Source organism: Stegostoma tigrinum, chromosome 1 (genome assembly GCF_030684315.1).
Source record: "Stegostoma tigrinum isolate sSteTig4 chromosome 1, sSteTig4.hap1, whole genome shotgun sequence".
Taxonomy (NCBI): Eukaryota; Metazoa; Chordata; class Chondrichthyes; order Orectolobiformes; family Stegostomatidae; genus Stegostoma; species Stegostoma tigrinum.
In genome coordinates, this window is record NC_081354.1 from 48,705,040 (window position 1) to 48,729,608 (window position 24,569).

The 24,569-nt window shown below is 40.9% G+C and overlaps 1 protein-coding gene across 1 annotated transcript in view; it reads left to right on the forward strand.

The window, feature by feature from the left end:
* arhgap10 (Rho GTPase activating protein 10) overlaps window positions 1-24,569 on the forward strand; it is a 205,285-nt gene that overhangs the window by 101,337 nt on the left and 79,379 nt on the right. Inside the window, exons 8-14 of the mRNA XM_059645226.1 lie at window positions 927-1,056; window positions 6,050-6,156; window positions 8,931-9,025; window positions 12,881-12,959; window positions 20,448-20,487; window positions 20,729-20,794; window positions 23,789-23,863. Coding sequence (XP_059501209.1) covers window positions 927-1,056; window positions 6,050-6,156; window positions 8,931-9,025; window positions 12,881-12,959; window positions 20,448-20,487; window positions 20,729-20,794; window positions 23,789-23,863 — 592 coding nt within the window. The remainder of the gene's footprint in view (window positions 1-926; window positions 1,057-6,049; window positions 6,157-8,930; window positions 9,026-12,880; window positions 12,960-20,447; window positions 20,488-20,728; window positions 20,795-23,788; window positions 23,864-24,569) is intronic.

A 24,569-nucleotide genomic window follows, 5' to 3' on the forward strand; every position in this document is an offset into this window, starting at 1 on the left:
TCAGGTGCAGGCTGCAATTAGAAGGGGGTGGCACACTAGATGCCCATATGTACTCCCAGCATTCTTTTCCTGGAAGCTGGATTGACAACATTTTAACACATTGACTGTGATCTTGGCAGGAACTGCTCATGGATGGGAGGGGAGGGGATTTGTTCGGTGTTTGGGGAAGGAGGAAGTGGAATTGTAGGAAGAACTGTTGGAAAACCCACAAGTTCAATTGACCCTGCCAACTGTGTTATTCTCACTCTACAACATATGTGCATTATATTTATTTTGTAGGTTATCTGTCTGTAAATCAGCCTGATTGTCAGACTTGGTTTCAGTTGAGCAGGGAACAGGAGGGGAACCTGCAGCTGTTACAGTGAACGGGGCGTGGATTTAATGCCTCACCCTCATGAAACTGCCCAGTTCCAAAGGCTGGGTTAGGGGAAGAGAGAAGGCAGTTTGGGGAGAACTTGGAAGAGTCTGGTTGAAAGCCAAAATTCTCTTTCTTTTCCTGGGTTGGTGTGAATTTCTAACCTTCTCTCTCAACCTGTTCCTCCCCTTTCTCAGCTGCAGAGTTTTTGGTTGGCTGAGGAACCTAGTCTGCTGAGGCTATGCCCACAAAGCAAGTTAAATCAGAGACTGCTAGCCTCATCAAAATACTTACATTGCCTCCTGTGAGTGAGTTGACTGTCAGTCCTTAGTGCAGCCTCCAATAAATCAGCAAGTGGGGTCAGATCTGAGATTTTTAAACTTTTCAAAGTTTGTGTGGGCCTAAACTGCTACTGCTTTTGAGATTAATGTATCAGTACTTATTACTGTTGTAAGAAGTACCACAACAAGGTTCCACAAGTGGCAATGAAATGTAACCAGTCAATGTTGATGCTTCATGCTCTTTCACAGATTGTGTTTTGTCAAAAACTTTACATTGCTCTGTTTTACAGGCAAGAAATCGATTTGAGGGTGCTAGGTCAGAAGTAGAGGAACTAATGAATAAAATTAAGAAAAACCCCCATGAGTTGCCAAGAACAACCACATTTACTGCAGAGGGTTACCTTTATCTGCATGAAAAAAGTATGTATGTTTGTTAAATCATTTTGGATGGTAGATTTCACTTAAAATCAGCAGTTTTCAAGTGAATAATATTTATGGAGGCAGTTTTAAAAAAAACGGAGCAGAGCTTTGATTCCCTGCATATTTTACTTCTTTGCCTCCCCCCTCCCCCATCAGAATTTGAAGTACATTAGTAGGGTTAACAACGATACAAGTTGGAAACATGTTTTAGCTGGAAGAAGCTTCGTTGGTCACGAGATATGGACTTATTTAGAATTTTAGTCTCCAGGATCATTAAACTAGCAACATAAACACACCAGATAGAGCAGGCAAATGTTCCTATCAGTTGAACAGCTTCAATAACCATTCAGTTCCTTATCAGGAGCTATCCACCTCTGCATTATAAATATTAACAGTCCTGGCTTTCACTGGCTTTTGAGAAAGAGAGTTTAAAATATTAAGACATTCTGTGAGGGGAAAAAAAAATTCTCCTCATCCCTTCTTAAGCACGTGATCCACTATTTTTAAACCCTAATTCTAGATTATTCCATAAGAGGAAACATCTTTTCCACATTCTCCCTTTCTTAGACTCCTTTTCAGTGAAGTAACCTTAGTCTTCTAAACTCTAGTGAAAGTAATTCCTTTACTCAAAGACAGAGGGAAACAGTTTGCAGGAAACTACATGCTGGTCCCTTATTCTCATTAGACCTTTTTGATTTCTTTATTGTTTTTGGAATTTTCTTTGCATTATGTTCAATGAAGGTTGATGCACAGCACTTGGTTAATACTTTTTTCAATTCCTTATTCCTGATTATAAATTCTATGTCTGCCTCTAAGGGACCCACGTTTACCTCTGCTCATCTTTTCCTTTTTATATTGCATCTGAAAGCTTTTACAATCTGTTTTGTTGTATCTTGCTGGTTTACTCTTATTTTTTAAAATTCAATTTTGCAGCATATCTTGCTGAGTTCTAAAGCCCTCACAACATTCAAGTTGACTGGATGTATGGACAAAATATAAGCCTCTTTCTTTAATCTAATGCTTTGCTTAATTCCTTTTATTAACAACGATTGGGTCAATTTTCCAACTGTGTTTTTGCTCCATAAGAGGTATGATGTTTGTCATTCGTTATGAATGACTTCTTTAAGTGTTTACAATAGCTTGTCCACCTTCTTTTAATGTGATCTTTCAAACTACCTTGACCATTTGTCCCTCTGACCTATATCATTTGCTTTATTCAGAGAAAGACCCTAGATTTTCTTAAGCCTGTTTCAAATTTGATTATAAAGTTCTATCATATTATGATCACAGCTCCAGTTCTATCCCCTTATGATCACTGTTCCTGAGGGGCTCCTTCCCTGCCAGATTATTAATTAGTACTAGTGACTTTTCCCCCCACAGTGGTTGAGAACGCTCTTGACCGCGTCCCCCGCATTTCCCGCAACACAGCCCTCACACGCGCCCCCACCACAACTGCCAAAGAGGATCCCCCTCATTCTCACACAGGACCCCACCAACCTCTGGATACAACGCATCATCCTCTGACACTTCTGCCATCTACAATCCGACCCCATCACCCAAGACATTTTTCCATCCCCACCCTTGTCTGCTTTCCGGAGAGACCACTCTCTCCGTGACTCCCTTGTTCGCTCCACACTGCCCTCAACCCCACCACACCCGGCAGCTTCCCCTGCAACTGCAGGAAATGCTACACTTGCCCTCACACCTCCTCCCTCACCCCTATCCCAGGTCCCAAGATGACTTTCCATATTAAGCAGAGATTCACCTACACATCTGCCAATGTGGTATACTGCATCCATTGTACCCGGTGTGGCTTCCTCTACTTTGGGGAAACCAAGCGGAGGCTTGGGGACCGCTTTGCAGAACACCTCCGCTCAGTTCGCAATAAACAACTGCACCTCCCAGTCGCAAACCATTTCCACTCCCCCTCCCATTCTTTAGATGACATGTCCATCGTTGGCCTTCTGCAGTGCCACAATGATGCCACCCGAAGGTTGCAGGAACAGCAACTCATATTCCGCTTGGGAACCCTGCAGCCCAATGGTATCAATGTGGACTTCACCAGCTTCAAAATCTCCCCTTCCCCCACCGCATCCCAAAACCAGCCCAGTTCGTCCCCTCCCCCCACTGCACCACACAACCAGCCCAGCTCTTCCCCTCCACCCACTGCATCCCAAAACCAGTCCAACCTGTCTCTGCTTCCCTAACCTGTTCTTCCTCTCACCCATCCCTTCCTCCCACCCCAAGCCACACCTCCATCTCCTACCTACCAACCTCATCCCACTGCCTTGACCTGTCCGTCTTCCCTGGACTGCCCTATCCCCTCCCTACCTCCCCACCTGTACTCTCCTCTCCACCTATCTTCTTTTCTTTCCATCTTCGGTCCGCCTCCCCCCCTCTCCCTATTTATTCCAGAACCCTCACCCCATCCCCCTCTCTGATGAAGGGTCTAGGCCCAAAACGTCAGCTTTTGTGCTCCTGAGATGCTGCTGGGCCTGCTGTGTTCATCCAGCCTCACATTTTATTATTAATTAGTACTGTCTGTTTGCACTGTAAAAAATCTGAAATAGCTTGTTCCCTGATATTTTTCTGAATCAATGTTAAAAAACTAATTTGATCACATGCCATTAACTTATCCTCTGCTCTATGATTGTAAATTTGGTTTATCTAGTCTAGGCAATGATCATTGTGGAATCCTCGTTAAATGTACCTCTGCATTGCTAATTAATAATGTACCTAACATTGCAACTACTGAGTGGGAAGGGTCTGAAATAACTCCACAGATGCCAGTATCCCATTATTTACACATGAATGGTCCTTAAGACCATAAGACCATAAGACATAGGAGTGGAAGTAAGGCCATTCGGCCCATCAAGTCCACTCCACCATTTAAATCATGGCTGATGGGCATTTCAACACCACTTCCCTGCATTCTCCCTGTAGCCCTTGATTCCTTCTGAGATCAAGAATTTGTTGATCTCTGCCTTGAAGGCATCCAACGTCCTGGCCTCCACTGCACTCTGCGGCCATGAATTCCACAAGCCAACCACTCTCTGGCTGAAGAAATGTCATCTCATTTCAGTTTTAAATTTACCCCCTCTAATTTGAAGGCTGTGCCCATGGGTCCTAGTCTCCCCGCCTAACGGAAACAACATCCTAGCGTCCACCCATTCTAAACCATACATTATCTTGTAAGTTTCTATTAGATCTCCCGTCAACCTTCTAAACTCTAATGAGTACAATCCCAGGATACTTAGCCGTTCATCATACATTAAACCTACCATTCCAGTGATCATCTGTGTGAATCTCCACTGGACACGCTCCAGGGCTAGTATGTCCTTCCTGCGGTGTGGGGCCCAAAATTGGACACAGTATTCTAAATGGGGCCTAACTAAAGTGACTTGACTATAGTGCTGCCTGAAACAGAGTTAGGCATTAAAGTGTCAGTGTCTCTAACACTGACCCTTTTTTCTGTGTCACCCAGGGTTCCCTGATTGGACCAGATTAACACCTCCAACCAGGAAACTCTATTCTATGGCTGACTTTGTTACAATCGTTATGGGGTCTATAAAGTTCTACTACCAGTGTCTTCAGCCTCTTGTCATTCTGAACCTTGATCATCTATCTGCAAGCACAGCTGAAATTTAATCTGACCCCTGGGAGCTGGTGCTGAGATGACAGAAGGCAGATGCATTACAACTGAGAGGGAAGGCAGGCCGTGGAGCGATTGTCACCTTCCCAACTCTGATTATTTCACTGGGGCACAGAAAATTGAGAAAGGTCTTCTCGCCTGAAGATAAAATATGGCTCTTAATTAATCACTTGAGAGCTATTTCCTGCCACTACAACCAGAAAATCCTCCACCATATAGGAGGAGAGCCTGCTAAGTGCTGCTGGCTTCCTTGTGCATCTGTACTAGGTGACACAGGCATGAACTCCTGATCAGGCATCTTGAGATCCATGGAGCCTCCATCAATGTTATTCGCTCAAAAACAGCTTACGTTAGATGTGTTCTACAATGCTTTTTTCTGTTTTCTTGGGTATCATCTTAGTTACCAACATCTTACTACTTTTGCTGAATGTTCTTTCTTTTCCGACCTATTCCAACCAATTTTCCAAATTGTTACTCTGTTGTGTAGCCTTGTTTGTTGTCTGACTGTGTTCTTAAATTGACTTTCCTAAGTTCATTCTGCAATCTACCAGTTTACTGATTTGATTTATTGGGATACTGTGTATAATTGTTTGATGGTATGGTTCCAACAGCTAGCTTGCTTGTACAACAATGAGACAATAGAAACAAATTGAAGATTTTACAAATAGAAGCAGTTGCAATGTCACTTTTAGCAAATGATGTCTAAAATTGGGACAGGAGTCAGCTTTTCATTGATGATATCAGTCTTCACGGGATGATTATTTTTTGAACTGTAGGCAAATCTTGCTGACATTACTCAACACCTGTCAACAAAAAAGTCCCATTCACTTCAGTGGAAAGAATATAGTTCTCAAAGTAGTACCTAAAAAACATTCTAGAGCCTGTTTCAAAATAAAATTCAAATTTTACTGCCTTTGTGTCTTTCTAAAACTCTGGTTAACATTTACGCACTGATCCGATTTTGGGGTACAAGAACTGCACATAGAAAATGCATTATGTTATGTTGTGGATGTGATGCAGCTGGACCTGCGTACATGGTTTTTGATGAAGGAAAGACAGGGGTTGTCTGTTGAAAACAGTGGGAATTGTTCCTAACGAATCCTCTGTGTTCATCAAATAGCTGCCGTACATTGTCCATTGTGCTTTTAGGCAAAGCAAGTTTGGCTTCTTCAGCAATTCAGCTGTTTGTATTCTCAAGTTAGTCAACCGTCACAACTCATGAAAAAACTTTTCTAAAAGTACATATTTGCGCAGTGCCTGAAGGTAAATGGTTTTATTATTGCAATGTGTTAACTATCTTGGTGAATAGTATAACATATAAATATATTTTGTGCGTTTTAGGAACAGGCCCTTTTGGCTCAAGTTGTGTGAAACATTACTGTTCGTACAAAAAGGAGACAAAGAGGTTTACCATGGTGCAGTTTGATCAGAGGTCAGGTGGAAAAATTGTAAGTATTTAAATTAAAATTGTTTGCACTTTGCTGTTTTTCATCTTACCTTCAAAACTGACTGTAGAGCTAAAGTTTAAAGATTTTGAAGAATGATTGAGATGCTGCATTGAAAATTTGTTCATACGCACTCTAATAGTTACTTTCTTTAGCTTTGCATTCTTCACAAGCTGTAGAAGTACAGCTTAACTGCTGGCATATGTAGAAAAATGTTTGACTAACAGCATGTACATGGGATTTCCCACTTCAGGAAAATCTGACCGTATAGTTTCTGTATGTCTGCTCCATCAAGACTGTATTAGATGATTTCTGAGGAAGATATATTTGGATCCACAAAAGAAATGCTGTGGATAATAATAAAATGATGGATTTCAATTGGAACCTAAGAAATACTAATGACTCAATGTGTATTCTCATTGGCATCTTTTCCAATAGGGTTAGCTTTATCTTGCCACCTTTGACTTCTGTCTTTATTTTGTTTAATTTTTCAGCCACCAGCAACTTGTCTGTTTGTACTTTAGGTTTTCAAATAGTTTGCATGGCAAGCTGCTAAAAATGTAAGCCGGTAATTACATAGCAAGGGAAATGAGCATGAATTTCCAGTCACATGTGGAGGTGAAGATGGATTTGGAGGCAGGAGGCATTCAGTTTTCCATTAACTCACTAATGTGCTGCCTAAGCCCTATGCTCTGCAATTGCCTTTGCTGAATCTTTATCAACATTGTTTCCCAACCTTCAAGCTGGGACTTAAAACTTACCTCTTTTAAAAATAAAGATTTTGGTCATAATGTAATGCACCACAATTGCCATTTTGCAAGTTGACTTATCAAAAGACTGTTTACATCATGAATATGCTTTGTTGATTGTTGAGAGCAAAAGGAAAGTTAAATGAGTTCAGTTTGTGTGGCCAAGCTCAGGTGCATTAATCCAGATTCTCCATAGATGACTTAAAGTTGAATTTTTTTCTGTAATATTCTTTTCAACATTCTTCATGATATTTACTGCATCAAAATTATGAAATAATGCAAGTCATTACTATTATTGCTATATTTATTCATCATGCAAATTCTGATATGGTCTTGATGGAGCAGACGTACAGAAATAAGTCAGATTTTCCTGGATTGAGGAATCCTTTGCACATGGCATTAGTCAAACATTCTTCTAAGTAGAGGGCCAGCACGGCAGCTCAGTGGTTAGCATGCTGCTTCTCAGTGCCAGGAACCCAGGTTGGATTCTACCCTCAGGTGACTGCGAGTGTGGAGTTTGCACGTTCTCCCCATGTCTGTGTGGGTTTCTTCTGTGTGTTCCAGTTTCCTCCCACAGTCCAAAGATGTGCAGATTTGAGTGGATTGGCCATTTTAAAATTGCTCATAGCGCCCAGGGGCGTGCAGACTAAATGGGTTAGTCATGGGAAAAGCAGTCTTAGAGGGAAGGGGCGGGCGGGAGGGAAGGGGCGGGCGGGAGGGTGAGTGTGAACTCAATGGGCCAAATAACCTGCTTCCACACTCTAGGGATTCTACGATTCCATGATCATTGTGTCAACTTGTGAAATTGCTGCACTGAAATGAGCTGGAAGTGAGAGCATTTATTTAACAGCACAGAAAGGAACTAGAATTGTTGAAAAGTTGAGTGCAATGGATTAGATGAATTTAAGTCATATCAGGTACAGAAGGAAAGAAAAAGAGATATAGAAAGGAGAAGTAAGGGGAACAATTAAATTGACATTTTCACATTAGATTCATATGCTAAAATAAAATTGAGCAATTTAAAATGTTCCCATTCTGACTGGAAAAGCTGATTGTTATTGCATTGCAGCAAGATTCTTAAACTATTTATGAAAAGATACAAATTTCTAAATAATTCTAATCTATTGCATAGATATGTTATGACAAACCTTTAGACACGTGGGACAAGGGACCTAGGCTTTCTGGCCCAGAGGGATGGAGATACGGAGATAAGGAGAAACTTCTTCAGCGAGAGCGTGGTGAATCTATGGAATTCACTGCCACAGAAGGCTGTGGAGGCCAGGTCATTGAGTACATTTAAGACTGATGTAGATAGGTTCTTAATTATCGAGGGGATCAAGGGTTACAGGGAGAAAGCAGGAGAATGGGGTTGAGGAACTTATCAGCCATGATTGAATGCAGAAAAGACTTGATGGGCCGAATAGCCTCATTTCTGCTCCTGTGTCAAATGGTCTTATGGATACTGTCACGCTGTACAATACCCCAGATCTGTGTTCCCTTGATGAACTTAGTAGACCAATACAATGTAAAGCTAGTAAGTTTCTGAATAATTAGGTGATGACAACTAAAGGCAAATTATTGTTTGTGTGAAACCAATGGTAAATTTATTATGTGAATCAACCATCACATTCTGGAAATTCCAAACTTAAGGCATACTTTTTTTTAATCATGCTGGTTGATATGTTCATTAATAATGTGTGTTGTAAACATGCTCTTATTTTTACAACAATATATCTGGCCCAACATTTTGCTGAAAAAGTGATGTAACTTTGATTATTTTCTTTGAGAAATGGATTAATTTGTACTATGATAACAAATTGCTGACATGTAAACTCCCATTATAGTAAGTAGACAATATATGTGAGAGGGGTTTTGTGATGCTTCAGTGACATGATCAAGTGCCATATAAATTTGACCTGTTCTTTTTCTTGACATTGAAATGTTAATGATGTGACTATGTGATTACCATGAAGCATGGAATGTTTTCTTTAAAATAAATTAAGCCTTGTGTGTATTCTTTTTTGTTAGGGGGATGAAGACACATTCATTCTTAAATCCTGCACGAGAAAAAAATCCGATGCCACAGACAAGAGATTTTGTTTTGATATAGAAGCAGTGGGCAGGTAAAATAGCTTTTTGTACTTCAGTTGCAGTTGGAAAAATAATATTTGTACTTATTTGGAGATTGTTCTTGTTTTGCAAGTGCATCTTTTCCTTGACCATTGAGTGAGTTAAGTAAGTGACGCAATGCTTTGGAGTCCAGAAGTCACTAATAATGACAATTTGAAAGACAAGTGTGGTTATGAGCATATATAATTGACAGTTTGGAAGGGACCATTTCATCCATCTTACTGTCCATACCATGATGACCAGACCATCATGGTTGAGCTCTGTGTCTCCAATGACTTTGTCACCTCCATTTCATGACCACTGTGAGATTATGACGTGAAATGCTGCATTTAGACGTAGAATGTTTCAATATCTGAGCAATTGAGAATGATAATGAGTACTGCGCAATCTATCCTCTGTTCTGACTTTATGATAGAGGATATGTCATTGATGAAGCAGCTGAAGATGTTTGAGGTTAGGACATTAGGACCTTGACAAACTCATGCAGTGATATTCTGAGAATCTGATGATAGATGTTGAACAATAACAAGCATTTTCCATTGTGTTAATCTCTCCTGGTGGACTGTAGTGGTTCAAGAGGGCAGCTCACCACCACCTTATCAAGGGCAGCTAGGGACGGGCACTAAATGCTGGCCAGCCAGTGACACCCTCATCCCACAAATGAATAGGAAAAGGAACTGTCGACTTATTGTTGTAGGAGTTAATGTTGAAGCGTTGTATTGACAAATATGATGCTTAAACCTTTGTTTAAAAGTTATTATCTGTTAAATTTGTTTTCCACACTTAGAGCTGAGAGAGTTGGATCTGTCCACATGAAAACCCTTGAAGGTGGCAGGTTGAACTGATAAATGAAGAGTAACATTCATACCATTAAAAGGTCAATAACCATTCCCAACAAAAGAGAACCTCTTGCCATAATTATCACTGAGCTTCCCCCCCCGCCCCCCAACCAAAAACTGCATTCTGGGTGGAGGAGTGCAGGAAGCAGGGCAAGTTGGTTACCATTGACCAGATAGTGAAGCTGTGTAAGTACAGTGGTGACAAGATCAGATTAACAGCTGGCTATTCTGTGCTGAATTCTCAGAGCCTGTGCATCTACGGGGCACAGTTGTGATATGGGTGCTTTCTACTTGCCTGGATAAATGCAGTTCCTATAACACTGAAGAAATAAGGCACCATCGAGTCAAGGCAACCTGATTTATTGGCATCATCCACCACTTTAAACATTTGCTTCCTCCAACGTCACTGCACCTTAGTTTTCCAAACATACAACATCAATGTCCTAGAAGGACAAGGGTAGGAGGAACTTGGAAGCATCACCACTGCATGTACCCTTCCAAGTGTCTCACCATCTTGACTTGTAAGTATCACCATTCTTCATTCTTGCTGAGTTCAGTTCTTTCCTAACTGCTCTCTAAGCATTACCTTCGACGGATGGATTGCTGACACCAAAGCAGCACTCTGTCAATCAGGAATGTGTGGTAAATGCGTAATTTGTCAATGATATCTACTTCCTATGAAAAGAATGAAAAATAAAAGTTAAATTGGCCATTAAAGGAAAATATAAGATCATTGGCATCACAAATCAAGGCTTGAAAGAGGATGAACACAAGGAGCTAATGCTAAACCTTTATAAATTATTGGTTGGAGCTAAATTTGTGGAGCCATTTCTGCCCAGGTTGTCACGGACTTGTAAAGGGCACAGATTAATTTATAGAAGTGATGGACTTTAGTAATGTGAAGAGACAATAGGAATTAGGGATGTTCTTCCCAGCATGGAGAACTTTCACTGATTTAATAAAGATTCAGTTTGACGACTTTGAAATAAATGAGGATAAACCAGTTCCATTGTCAAGCAGGTTGGCAACCAGAGCAAATAGACCTAAAGTAATTGGCAGAAGAACCAGTAAAAGCAAATTTTTTTTTTAATACAACAAATTGTTTTGAACTGGAATGTCCTGCCTCTGTGGGTTTTGGAAGGAGATTCAATCCTAACTTTCAAAAGGTAATAGATAATTGTAGGGAAATATTTGCAAGGTAATAGATAAAGAGCATGGGAGTAGGACTAATAGTTAGCTCTTTATAAGTGTCAGCACAAGCAGAATTAACCAAAGGGACACTTGCTGAATGGTGTGGTTCTGTGATATTCATTATATCTTTATATGTGTAGCTAGCAAACCCAGCATCTGCCCTAACTGCTGTTGGAATTAAGTGGCTTGCTGGATCGTTACAATGGGCAGTTACAGGTCTGCCAAATTGCTGTTGGCCTGGAGTCACATGTGGGCTAGACAGGGCAAAGATGCCAGATTTCCTTCACTGGAGTACATTGTGTACCAGATAAGTTTTGCAGCAATCTGTGTAATCATCATGGTCATCCTTAGCGTCTAGATTATTATTTCTGATTTCTTAATCAAACTTACTTTTCACCCCTGATAATAAAATGTGAGGCTGGATGAACACAGCAGGCCAAGCAGCATCTCAGGAGCACAAAAGCTGATGTTTCGGGCCTAGACCCTTCATCAGAGAGGGGGATGGGGGGAGGGAACTGGAATAAATAGGGAGAGAGGGGGAGGCGGACCGAAGATGGAGAGTAAAGAAGATAGGTGGAGAGTGTAGGTAGGGAGGGGATAGGTCAGTCCAGGGAAGACGGACAGGTCAAGGAGGTGGGATGAGGTTAGTAGGTAGCGGGGGGTGCGGCTTGGGGTGGGAGGAAGGGATGGGTGAGAGGAAGAACCGGTTAGGGAGGCAGAGACAGGTTGGACTGGTTTTGGGATGCAGTGGGTGGGGGGGAAGAGCTGGGCTGGTTGTGTGGTGCAGTGGGGGGAGGGGACGAACTGGGCTGGTTGAGGGATGCAGTAGGGGAAGGGGAGATTTTGAAACTGGTGAAGTCCACATTGATACCATATGGCTGCAGGGTTCCCAGGCGGAATATGAGTTGCTGTTCCTGCAACCTTCGGGTGGCATCATTGTGGCAGTGCAGGAGGCCCATGATGGACATGTCATCAAGAGAATAGGAAGGGGAGTGGAAATGGTTTGCGACTGGGAGGTGCACTTTTCACCCCTGTTGTCTAAGCCTTAGCCTGAGTCTCTGCATTATTTGTCCACTGGCATTACCATCTCCTACTACTGCTCTGTGTCTTGTGTTCCCAGCTCCTAGCTTCCAAGCGCCTCATGTTTTCCTGTTCCACCAAGTCACAACGTTCCATAGTCATAGAAAGGTACTACCTTTCATTTCATGGGTATTTCTAAAGTGGTTAACAGTAGTAAGGACCACTTAGGCACTTTCCCCTCCTTGTTTGCCCAGCACAAGTCTTCCAGAAGCTTCAGAGTATCATGGGATGTCCCTCTTCAACCAGAGTTGGCTCTTCCTGCTATGGTGACCTGACCAGCTATAGCTGCTTGTCTGTGTGAGGCCTCTTTTACTGCCCAAATTCACAGGGACTGAGTTCATCCACGCTCAGCCCAGCTGCTCCTGCCTTTGATTTCTGCTGTGAACACTTTACATCTTGCTGTCAGTATGCTTCAACTTGGGTCCACAGTATCCATGGTAACTAAGTGTCATAGGCTTGTTGGGAAGAGCTCATTACAGATCTCATGACCCTCTTCACTTTACCTTGAATTAAAGAGACATTCCTAAACATAATCCTAAGTAAAGCCTCTCATAGATAACAATGTTGTCAATTTGAAAATGGCTGCCTGTGTTTCAGGTCCTACAACTCAATAAAAATGCAGCTTTGAGTGTCATCAGCCCAAGCCACAGGGGAACCTTGTGCATATCGGATAATTCAGCACCAATGGTTTGACCTTCCATTTCAAATATAACTTTTTTATGTTGATATGTTTTGCAGGCAAGGTGTGATTACCATGCAGGCTATTACAGAAGATGATCGCAGGCGGTGGATGGAAGCATTGGATGGAAAAGAACCCGTAAGTTAGAATGAGCATTCAGTGTTTTGATATTGTGTAGCTGTGAAATTTGGTGCTTAACAGTGATTTTAAGATTCTTTAGTATGTAATGTATCATGCAATAAAAGATAATGGAGTGAAATTGGTACACAGTATTATAAATAGGATTTAAATTTTACATTTTGTTTATTATTAAGTACATTGCTAATAGTGCAATTCATTGAACAATGTGCTTTGTGGAAACTTGGCTTCATTGGGAAATAATACAGTATTGAGCAAATTTTCAAAAAGAATGCTTCACAGTCAGCTTAGCAGGCATTTAACTAGTGCAGTTAACTGCTATACTATGAGCCAACACAGAGTATAAGAGGAAATGGGCATCTTTTACCTTGGAAGCTGATGTGGGATCACAAATCCACAAAAGTGAACAGTGTCAAGTGAGAAATGAGAATGAATACGCTTACAGATATAACACTATTGATCTTCTTCAAAGTTATAGAACATCTCTTTCTCTTTGGCTTGATCAAATAATCTGGAAATGGAAAGATATCAAAATGGTTGAGAATTGGAAAAACAGTTCTAAAGAACTTACAAAGAAGAAGTTGTGAAATCTTGAAGACAATCTATAATAATTTACATCTAGAGATGACATTTGCTTAAAAGTTTTGATTCAGATAAATTTTAAGTAGGGCAAAAAACTGCTGCTTAAAGCACATAGCACAAAATACTTGCTTTTCCAAAATACACTTTTATATTAGAAAAGGGTATCCTTAATAAAAGGAACTGAAGCCATAACGTGGTAGTTCTGAGCAATTCTTCCTTTGAGAGATAATATTGCTGTTCCTTGGGCTGGGAAGTAATGCACATGTGACAAGTGACTGCAAAATGAGGACAGTTCAAATAGTACCTGCTTGAAAAAAGCAGTGACTAAAGTGAGGGCTTGGTCTGCAGTCAGGAAGTGTGTCCCGAATACAAGAACAGATAGTTTGCTGTACAGCCAACTTTCTACCTGGCCTTGTCTTTAGACAATTGGCAGAAGAAGTGCCAAAACTTAAAAAAAAGTATCCCATTAACTGGATAAGGCAGGCAATTCCTGGTTCACAAACAGACAATGTCGGCATGTTGAAGCAAACACATCAGAGGCTGGCATCATCTACACCTTTCAGCAGTAAATTAGAATGACTGAGTCAGAATAACCTCACTCTGGAAGAGAAAGAACAGCCATGTTACAACTTATTATTTTAAAAATTAGCCTGTATCTTCCAGTCTTCAAAACTTAAAAACAAGATGCTCTCTAAAGGATTTGCATTAGGAAGTCCTGACACCTTACTGAGCACTAATTGCCTGTTACCTGGGAAGTTTAAACTTCTGATGGGCAATTGCTGTGTATATTGTTGGATGTGCTGCCCCTTTGAGAATTGGTCAGAAGACCTTGACAGGCAGAGTTTGAGTCCAGCCTAGAATCGGCTGTGGAAGTGAGCATTGTTAATAGAGTGTTCCTGTTCAGATTCACCATTTGTCTACCTTGTGTATAATTCCTCCTTCCAAAGAAAGCACCAACTTAACAACTGGGGATGAGAGGAGGTCTGGCCCACAAATTGCGTGCAGGTGACTTTGGTTTTTGTCTGGAGGACATATCGGTTAGACTTCAGAAGTGATGTAAGGAAGTAATGTCGAGGGAAATGGTCACGTTGAAAGAAGCCACTCATTGGAGATGGGGCCAGGTGCTCTGCTTGTGAAGGGATTCGGGTTGACAACTGAAGAAGAGACTATGCACCTGGAAGCTACTGACGTCGCTGTGGAGAGTAGTCGCGATGGGACTCTCTCTGGCTGCGGGCAATGCCAAAGAGAAGTGAGTCAGTGAGGCAGCAGCTGGCTTGGGACTGTTTATTGAGGGGACTTGGGCTGTGAATGGTGTCTAGACTTTATTAGCAGGAAATGTTCCGGTCAGCAGGAAAACAAAATGGCAAACCGATTTGGAGCTATGGGACCATTTGATGGAGGGTCAGAAAATTGGATTTTACACATAGAACACTTTAGGTCATTCTTAAAGGTGAACAAACTGGCTGAGAACTTCATGGTACCAGTTTTCGTAAGTATCATTGGGAGCAAGACCTTCATAATTCAGAGAGTCGGGTGCAACCAGGGAAACCCATGGAGAAAACATTCCAAGAGCTACACGAAGTGTTAGGAAATTATTTTGCATCAAAATTGCTGATGATTGCAAAACGTTTGCATTTTTATAAATGGGTACAGCATGAAAAATAGTCCATTGCCCAATTTTTGGCCACTTTAATGAGGTTGGCAGAACATTGTAATTTTGGATGGTTCCTCTAAGATGTCTTGTGGGGCCATTTGATTTCTGGCCTCTTGATATGAAGCCATCCAACAGATGTTATCAACAAGGAGAGACCTAGATTTCAAGTCAGCTTTTGAAATTGCTACCTTGATAGAGTTGGCTGCCAGTGAAGCACCACAGTTGAGTGATAACACACAGGTGTTTCAAGTAGCAGATACTCAGCAGAGTGTGGCACCAACTGCAAAATGTTGCTGATGTGGAAATTGCAGTCACACAAAGTCAACATGTAGGAGTCGAGAAGCGCAGTGCTGCAGGTGTGGGCAAATGGCCATATTTCCTGTATTTGTCAGGTACAACTGAAGCAAGAGAACGGGAGTCTAAAGAAGACAACTCAGAGAACAAGGCATAAGGTAGAAGTACATCTAAGGGACCAGTGTGCTGTATTACCATTTTGCATAGTAAAATGTGAATATCCTGAATTATTAAGATGCTCCTGGCTTAAAAAAATTAAGCTTGAACTGGGGCATGGTTAATAGGCTGGCAGATTCAAACATGAGTTTACAAGAGATCCTGGACAACCACAAAAATGTCTCCAAAGGAATCTTGGGAGAAATGAAAGGAGTCAAAATTAAATTACAGCTGAATCCAAAGGCTCATCCCTAGATTCTGAAGGAGTATCCCGTACCGTGCACCATCCAGCTGAAAGTGGAGGTGGAGGTAGAACAGCTGGAGAACCTGGGAACATTGGAATTATTAATCACCAATGAACATGGCATTTTTGGCCCATATACAAAAATGGTGGCAGCACGCCTGCAGTGATGGGTACTGGCTGTGTCAGTCTACTCACATATGACCAAATGCTGACAGGCGGAGAAGCACAGCAATGTAGATGCTTTGTTGAGGTTACCTTTGCTGGGAAATAAGAATGTTTCTGACTGGAACCTGAAAATTATGCACTTTTCCCAGGAAGACAAGATGCCATTGTCAGCGAATCAGGTAGGGAATGCTACCTGGAATGACCTGGTTTTTACCCAAGTGGTGGTCTTAGTCCTAAGAAGAAGGTGTTATAATAGAAACTGCCCAGAATTATGCTCTTACTGGCCAGGAGTTGGACGTTTTCTGTATTGGAAAGTGTTTAATGTGAGAAATGAGACTTGTTATCCTTTTAAGAAGAAAGATGCTGGAACAAGTGCACCAAGGGTGCCCTGGTGTGTGAATGAAAGAAATAGCGAGAAGCTACTTTTGATGTCTGACTGTGGACTCCCAGATTGATGTTAAAGCAGGATCATATGAATCCTACGTATTAGTAAGAAAGGTGTTGCCATTGCCACCCCTTACTGCCACCTTGTTAATGGACTCACTGACTGCAACAGTGGACTCATGTAGATTTCATTCGACCAGTTGACGGACACATGTTAGTAGTGGTCATGGATACCTATTTCAAGTGGCCCAAGGTGGTGGTCATGAGTCAGTATCAGTGAAAGCAATGATAGACTGGTGGATGAAATAATTGCCGGGTACAGGAACTCCAAACAAGTCGTGCGTGGCGATGATTCACAGTTTGTGGTGCAAGAGTTCAAGGAGTACCTAGAAAGTCATAGAAATGGACTTGTGAGATCACCTCTGTATCACCTGGTGACAACCAGCCAGGAGGAAATAGTTGTTAAAACCTTGAAGTAGGCCTTATAGGCTCCATAATGGGAGGAGCCTCGGACGGTGACTCAACCGGTTCCTCCGCACACACACAAACACGCCATACATGATGACCTAGTGCTCAACAGAAACCTTAGTGTTCAACCACCAACTGAGAACCATGTTTTATTTACTGCAGCTAGAAGAGACAAGAGAGATGGTAGACCGAAGTCCAGAAGGACTGACGGTCAGAAGGGTGGGAGCCTCACTGTCGAAGGTATTCCAAAGAAGAGCAATTGTGTCAGCCAGAATTATTCATCTGGGGAGAGATGGATCCCAGCAGTGGAGGTGGTTCAAACAGGACTTGTCATATGATGACATGGGATGAGCTGGGTCTGGAGAAGATGCATGGACCAGCTGATCATTGCGCCTCATCAACAGAGGGATGTCCCTCAGAATACCTAGGTGGTCCAGTGGGTGTCGACCAAGTGGTGTGTCTCCAAGCCAGAGTTGACCGTACCCAGCGAGGAGACGACAACAGCCAATCAGAGAGAGACATACCTTTGGAACAACAGAAGCTTCTGGAAGCCTGGGAAATTGCACTAGAAAATATTCCTAAGTTGATGAGGTGGTCTTCTAGAAATTGCAGTCCTCCTGAGAGACTACTTTGCATCAAAGTAGACGATGGACAGAATGTTCTGTATGTTGGGGAAATGGTGATTCTTCCATGGTGTTCCAATGCTTTTGTAGATATTCCTGGTTCTCTGTATATATTGGCTGCAATGCCTGTGTAGTGTTGATAATTGGTGTTTATATTTTTATTAATGGGAGCTTTAAAACAAAGGGGAAGAAGTGTTAGTAATAGAGTTGTGCATGTTACCCCTTAGATTGTCATGTGACCCAGAGGGGCAGCGTTTAGGTCTAGTGTAGATCAGGCTGTAGTGATGTGAGAATTGTCAATAAAGTGTCCCTGTTCAGATTTACCATTTGTCTACCTGGTGTGTAATTCCTGCTTCCAAAGGAAGCACCATCATAACAGCAATTATCTGCCATGTTGATCTGGCACTCTCTGAAAAAGACCCCAACTCTGCACTCAGAAGTGCTTACCTTTATTGGTTAACTAGGAGAGGTTACAGGATTAAAAACTTACCCTAGTCTGAATCTGAACCCTGCCTACACCTGATACCCAAATGCCCCACAACCCCAGACCCCAAACCTGTACCCACTAACGTGACACCTGTACCAACTCACCTACCATCCAGCCATTCCATCTTCCATTACCTGACACCTTGTGCTCATCCAACTTGCAACCTACCCCCACACTGACTCACCTAGCATAATACCCCTTTTCTAATCCACTTGCCTCCCTACCCCCTCTCCCATTTACCTAACAGATTTCTGAGTAGCTGTCGAATTGGCTTTGGGACCTTGAAATATTTTCTGTTCTGGAACCCTATTGCAGTAAAAATGGGGCATAGCTCCTAAGATGTGGTTTTGTCTGTATGGTTTGTTGGACTGCATTTGTTGTAATGGCTTCTGCATCAGATGGCTGGCTGGAAAGATCTTGGGTAGGTAAATTGATAACTTTTTGTCTGATCTGGCATGGAATAAGGGATTCTAGTCCCAGTGGGAAGATTTGGGTCATCATTTTGAGTGTTTGTTTAATTATCTTTATTTCTAACAATCCATTACCTGCTAAACAGTTGCAACAAGAAAATTATCAATGTAGGGAATAAAAAACTGCCCAATTTAACATAAAATTACTCCTGGGACGAAAGAGTGCTTTATACTTTAATCTGACAAACAATGCAAATGCCTGTACTAACTGTTGCTTTTGGTAGTTGCTTCCAACACATTATCTGCCTCTGGCTCTTATTTGTTGCTGCTCTGCAACATAAATACAGACTGTATTTCTTCACGTGGCTGTGCTGTGAAGCATATGATATATGTTCTGTAAGCATAATCTAGGACACTTTACAGACCATCCTTATGCAATAAAACTTGCAAAACATTGTTTGAGAATGCAGTTTCTGCTCCTTCATTCTTGACATTGTGGAGAAGGATGTATGCGCAGCACATATAGTAATTTGTCCCATACTTTCAAATACCTGCAAAGGACTTCACTGTTCAGTCATCACTCTCTAGAATTCTGTTAAGGTATAAGTGACGTAGCTTACTCTTTGAAACAAATACATTCTTACATATAATTATTTAGATGTGTTTACTGGCCATTTGAATGAACCCTAAGTGATAAATCTTGAAATAAAAGAGAGTAAAAATTATGAAAGATTAACCTTTTCTACATAATATCATAAAAATGAGTCCCCTCTCAAATGTCTACTTTTAAGGCTCCAAGTTGTCCAGACTTATTCATAATAAGATCTTCTGAAATGAGGAATCAGCTGCAGTTCCCCTTTAACTTGTTCTAGGACTTGAATGTTTTATTTGTTTCACAATGATGAAAAATAAGCACCGTTTCATGTTGTCACGTCAATTTGGTACTGGTCAGGCATAGCGTAGTTTCCTCAGACTTGAACTCTCTCGATTTGACAACACAGCTCAGCATGCTGTTTACCTTTGTTATGTGTTATTCTGCAAGGTGTTAAACATGGTCAATTCAGAGCCTACTCTCACGTCCAGTTTCTTGCTTGGTTAGTTCTGTGCCATTCAATAAAGAAGTCTCAAAATTTTCTCTTAAAGCTCTTTGATTTCAGTTGTAGGACCTTTTCACTTGTTGGCAGTTTGCCACCTACTGCTTTCCTTTGTGTTATCTCTAAATTTGATTGGCTTTCATTGTGCTTCTGAAACATAAGTCATTTGCCTGGAATAAAAACCATGTGGATGGGATTGGGAGCTTAATAGGTTAATGTGCTGTCAAATATTTGTCCTATTAAGATATCCAACTAAGAAAAGCAAATACAGTTGAGAACGTTAATGTTAACAGCATTTATATAGTGATAGGAATTACAGCTTATGAGAGTTAGGGTATGCCTACAATACAACTTCATCTTTCTTTTACAGTGGATACTATTTAGTCAATTCACATGGAAGTTTACAAGTGCTGTGCAAGAATTGTCACCGACGAATCAAAAAGTAAATTCTATGTCAAAAGAACTATTTTAAAATAAACGTTAAGTTGCTTTTAGACATAATTCCCATTCTATTATTCTTTATTATAATGTTGGTGGACTGATGCGTGTCTACTGTGGACAGCTCCTGCAACCAAGCCAATGTTGTATATAGTGCTTTGCTCTCCTTTGGACCTAACCAAGGATGTTAAAAAGGGTTTGTGGTGTTCGGACAACCTAGCAACTCCATATGTTTTGCCCAGACTTGTCCCCTAAAGTGGACATTCCAGTTTCACTGCAATGTTAACAACAAAGATATTGTACAAACATTCAGCTTCTTGCCTTGGCTAATGACTGTGATCATGGTTTTCAATGCAATGACAGTACAGATGCTTTCAGTTTTCACAGTATGGCTAAGTCCTTAATTACAGAGATGAATTTACTCTATCTCTTAAATTTCCCAGTGATTTTCTGTCTCAGGTATTGTAACAATGTTTCTTTAAATGACAGGTATATTTAATTACTAGGAGCAATTCCAAGAAAGAAGGAAGTAAGTATACCATGTATATTGAAATATTAAATCTTCTTGTGGATTATCTACCATTTGTCAGCACACCATATTATTAATTTTCCTTCTAATATATTAAAATTATGGTTTATATTTTTAATGCTGTCATTATGTTGTTCCGTCAACTCTTTGAAAAATCTTGCACATAAACTTTTCATTTCAAAGTTAAATTAATTGTTTAGTATTTATTAATACAACAAAGGCAATTTTATCTTCTACTAAGGTGTACTGCTGGATGAGGTGGGCTTCAACATAATAAAGAAATGCATCCATGCTCTCGAAACACGGGGTAATCTGATATTTTACTTGTGAAACTGATTATATTAAAACAACGTATTGAAGTCAATAATACTTTTTTAATATTTTGAATAAAAAGGGGTTAACAATATTGATGTTCTCTGTCACCATTTTGCTACTTGAAAAATAACTGCAGATGTATATGTTAAGTCGCCTTTTTTAATGTACATACTTAATTGACCTAATTAGCTTTGATGGTGAGTTATGTCAGTGATTTAGTATTTTTTGATGCATCTGTGAGGATTTTCTGACGTGTCTTCCAGAATTCCAAAACAAACCACCTTACTGCCAATAATAGTTTATAGTAAACACACAATTAATTATTTTAAAGTAATCACCTTTGCAAGTAATACATATTTCATTGTTAGTAATAAGAAAAAAACACAAACTAGTGGTGGGTAATGTCCTTGCCTCTGAGCCAGATGTTCAAGTCCCACTCCAGGACTCACTGGCCATAAAGGTGAATTCATAATACAATCAAACGGGTTGAGTATCAGTCTGCAAATGCCTCCAACATAGGCCAGTAGAAAATGTGGGAGAGATTCTTTTGAAAGAAAGAAAACAGAGTTTCATTGTAATCAATGTATGTACATGAAAGTGCAAGTCACCACAACAATGCAGACTCCTTGAGTGGGTCAATTGACTGGGTGACTGGTATGGATCAGAGTGGTGTGAATAGCATGGTGTTGTATGCCTGTTCTGGTTGGGGTGGATTTGGAACCTGCTGTTTTGTCCTCCTTTTGGTGGCGATCATAGTACTGGCATTCAGGTACCTTTGGGCAGACAACTAGAGAAGTGATATGGGGAAATCCTGCTGTTTTGAATATGATATAAAGAATGGTGGCTGGGGGAGATTAATTAGGTGGTGTCCAAAATTCAGAATCCCTCAGCGCAAGAGTCAGAAAATCTATTTGCCATGCACTTATATCTCATAAAAAAAAGACTTACGAGCTGGGATCAACTGTTCCCTCCCACTTGAGTTCTGCTCAGTGGAGAAATTTGCATCTTCAGATTCTTGAGTCAGTACCTAGTGAGTTTGATTTCCTCCAGATCTTTGGAGTGAATACTTGCTGCTTTGACCTTGTAGCAATACAACTTTAAATCAAAGTTACGTTGAGTTACGGTCTTGGTCTTGCAAGTGAAGGCAACATAAGAGAGGTAGAATCAGTTGGAAATGGCAGAACACGGCCCAAAGAAAAGGGAGCACCAAATGAGGAAAGAAGGAAGGGTAGACAAGACAGCTTGTGTCTGTCATACCCTAGATTGGTTAGATTGATAGCCAGGCAGTTTATGTCACAGATAGCTGAGTCATGAGGATGTGGTCATTGGTGTCAGGAGTTTGTCAGCGAGTCTGAATGGTAATGATATATGTTAGGGGGTGTAATTGAATTTGGATAGTGCGCAGCAGTTCCAAGGTCAGGAGTAGGAGTTGTATTTGTATTTGTGAGGAGGTTGCATTGCGGTTGGGGAACACAAAAAATGAGGCTATTGGTTGCCTCAACATTGTGACGGGTCAAAGTCAGGAGTGTATTGGGAAATCAATTAGTGGCTGGCTTCAGGACATGAGTAGGAAAATCAACATACACAGTATGGGATCAGGGGAAATTCATTGATTTGAGGATGAAGCTCAACAGGAATCACAAGTTGGTGCAGGGGAAAGATAATGAGGGGAAGTTGGTGGGTGGGGGGGCAGAGGTTGAATGTCTTGGTTCTCACAGAAAAGGTGAAGTAAAGCACCTTTTGAAAATGCACCTGCAGTCACCTGTGCTGGAAAAAAGGTGACACACAAGGTTGGAGGAGCTCTTTACTGAGGAAAGGATGATTGCTGCCAACTGAAGGGACATCCTATCACTCCTGAGTGGAGTAGGTAAGGAATCATCCTAAACTGAGCGCCACTCCCTATGAACCAGCATCACTTCAGAACTCATGCCATTATCTTCCCATGAGATCTCATAAGGACATGGCATTCTAATATACAGTGGGCTGTTTGCCATCTTGTGATGCCAAAGTTAGAATATTGGTGAAGTGAGCAGGTGTAAACCATAAAGGTTCCAGTGGCTGAGGGTAACAGTCTCATTGGGGAATGGATGGTCTCGTGGTATTATTGCTAGATTATTAATCCAAAGCCCAAGTACTGTTCTGGGGTCCCAAGTTTGAATCCTGCCATGGTAGGTGATCGAATTTGAATTCAGTAAAAATCTGGAATTAAGAGTATGATGTTGACCATGAAACCGTTGACCATTGTTTGAACGCTCCAAGTTTTCTAGTGTCCTTCAGGGAAAGAAATTGCCATCGTTACCTTGTCTGACCTATATGTGACTCTAGACCCACAGCAATGTGGTTACTCTTAACTGTCGTCTAAACAGTAAGGAATGGGCAATAAATACTGGCCTAGCCAGTGATGCCCACAACCTGTAATGAATAGAAAATAGTCTCCAGGATTGGAACTTCCTGTTCTCTGGTTCGATGCTCATGGCATTGGGGGAATGGATAACAGATTTCTTGTTTCAAGGGTGCAGTGGTTTGATTTCAACCTAGTTGAAGTACCCCAGCAATATACAACATCTCAATGTACATGAATCTTTTGTCATAACTGGTATCTTATATTTTAATATCTTCAATAACAGGAACTGTTCTTCATTAAATATTGATGTATACCTCCACTACATGCTGTACCTGCTGCCTGCTTTTTTGTTTCCTGTTTACTGTGAAGACTAATAAGTTTATATTCACAGGAACAGGAAGGACAAATAAACCATTTGTAGCACAGCAAATCTGTGTTGTGTCAGAAGAGATTTTACTTAGAAATACTGAGTGTGCGTTTCAAATAGCAATTCTTGTTCAGTTATCCTGAATTGTTGCTAAAATCACTGGTACTATTTACAGAATAGAATAATTATCACATTCCTGAAATGCGAAGATAAGACTGTTAGCAGTTTTCTTAATTATCACTGTTAATAAGATATTCTTTTTGATTTTTTTTTAGGACTTAATGATCAAGGAATATATAGAGTTGTTGGAGTCAGCTCAAAAGTCCAGAGGCTTATGAGTTTGCTGACTGGTAAGTATTTTGACAAATATGCTGGATAAATACAACTGCATTCAGACCAGAATTATTGTACATAACTTTTTTAAATTGTTGAAATTCATAGACTTGTAGAACTTTCCTAGAAAAAGGAAGCCATTTAGTGCTTTGTGAATTACTAACTCCTTGAAAGTTATTCCCTTTTTGCCCCAATCCTGCTGTTTTTTTTTTCTCAGGTATGTATCCATTACCTCTAGAAAGTTGCTAGTAAATTTGCTACTCTCAGCCTTTTAGACAGTACATTCCAGTTCACCACAACTCGCTATGTGAGACAATGTCCCTCTGGTTCATTTAGCAATTTTCTTCAATTTGTGTGCTCTGCTTGGTGTCCTGCTTACCAGCAGGAAAAGCTTCTGCTTATCTACTTTAACAAAACCCTCATGTATTTTGAATTCTTCTACCGGATACCCCCTTAACCTTATGCTGCACACAGAATACTCCCAGCTTCTTTGGTCCCGTGACATGATGAATTTTATCTAGGTGAGCATGCAGAGCTAAGTATAGAGTCACAGAGATATATGGCACAGAAAATGACCCTTCGGTACAGCTCGATCATGCTGACCTGATATCCTGAATTAATGTAGTCCCATTTTCCAACCTTTGGCCCATTCCCTCTGAACCCTTCCTTTTTATGTACCCATAAGGAGTGGAGCGTGAATATCCTCTCACTGATTGTGGAAAC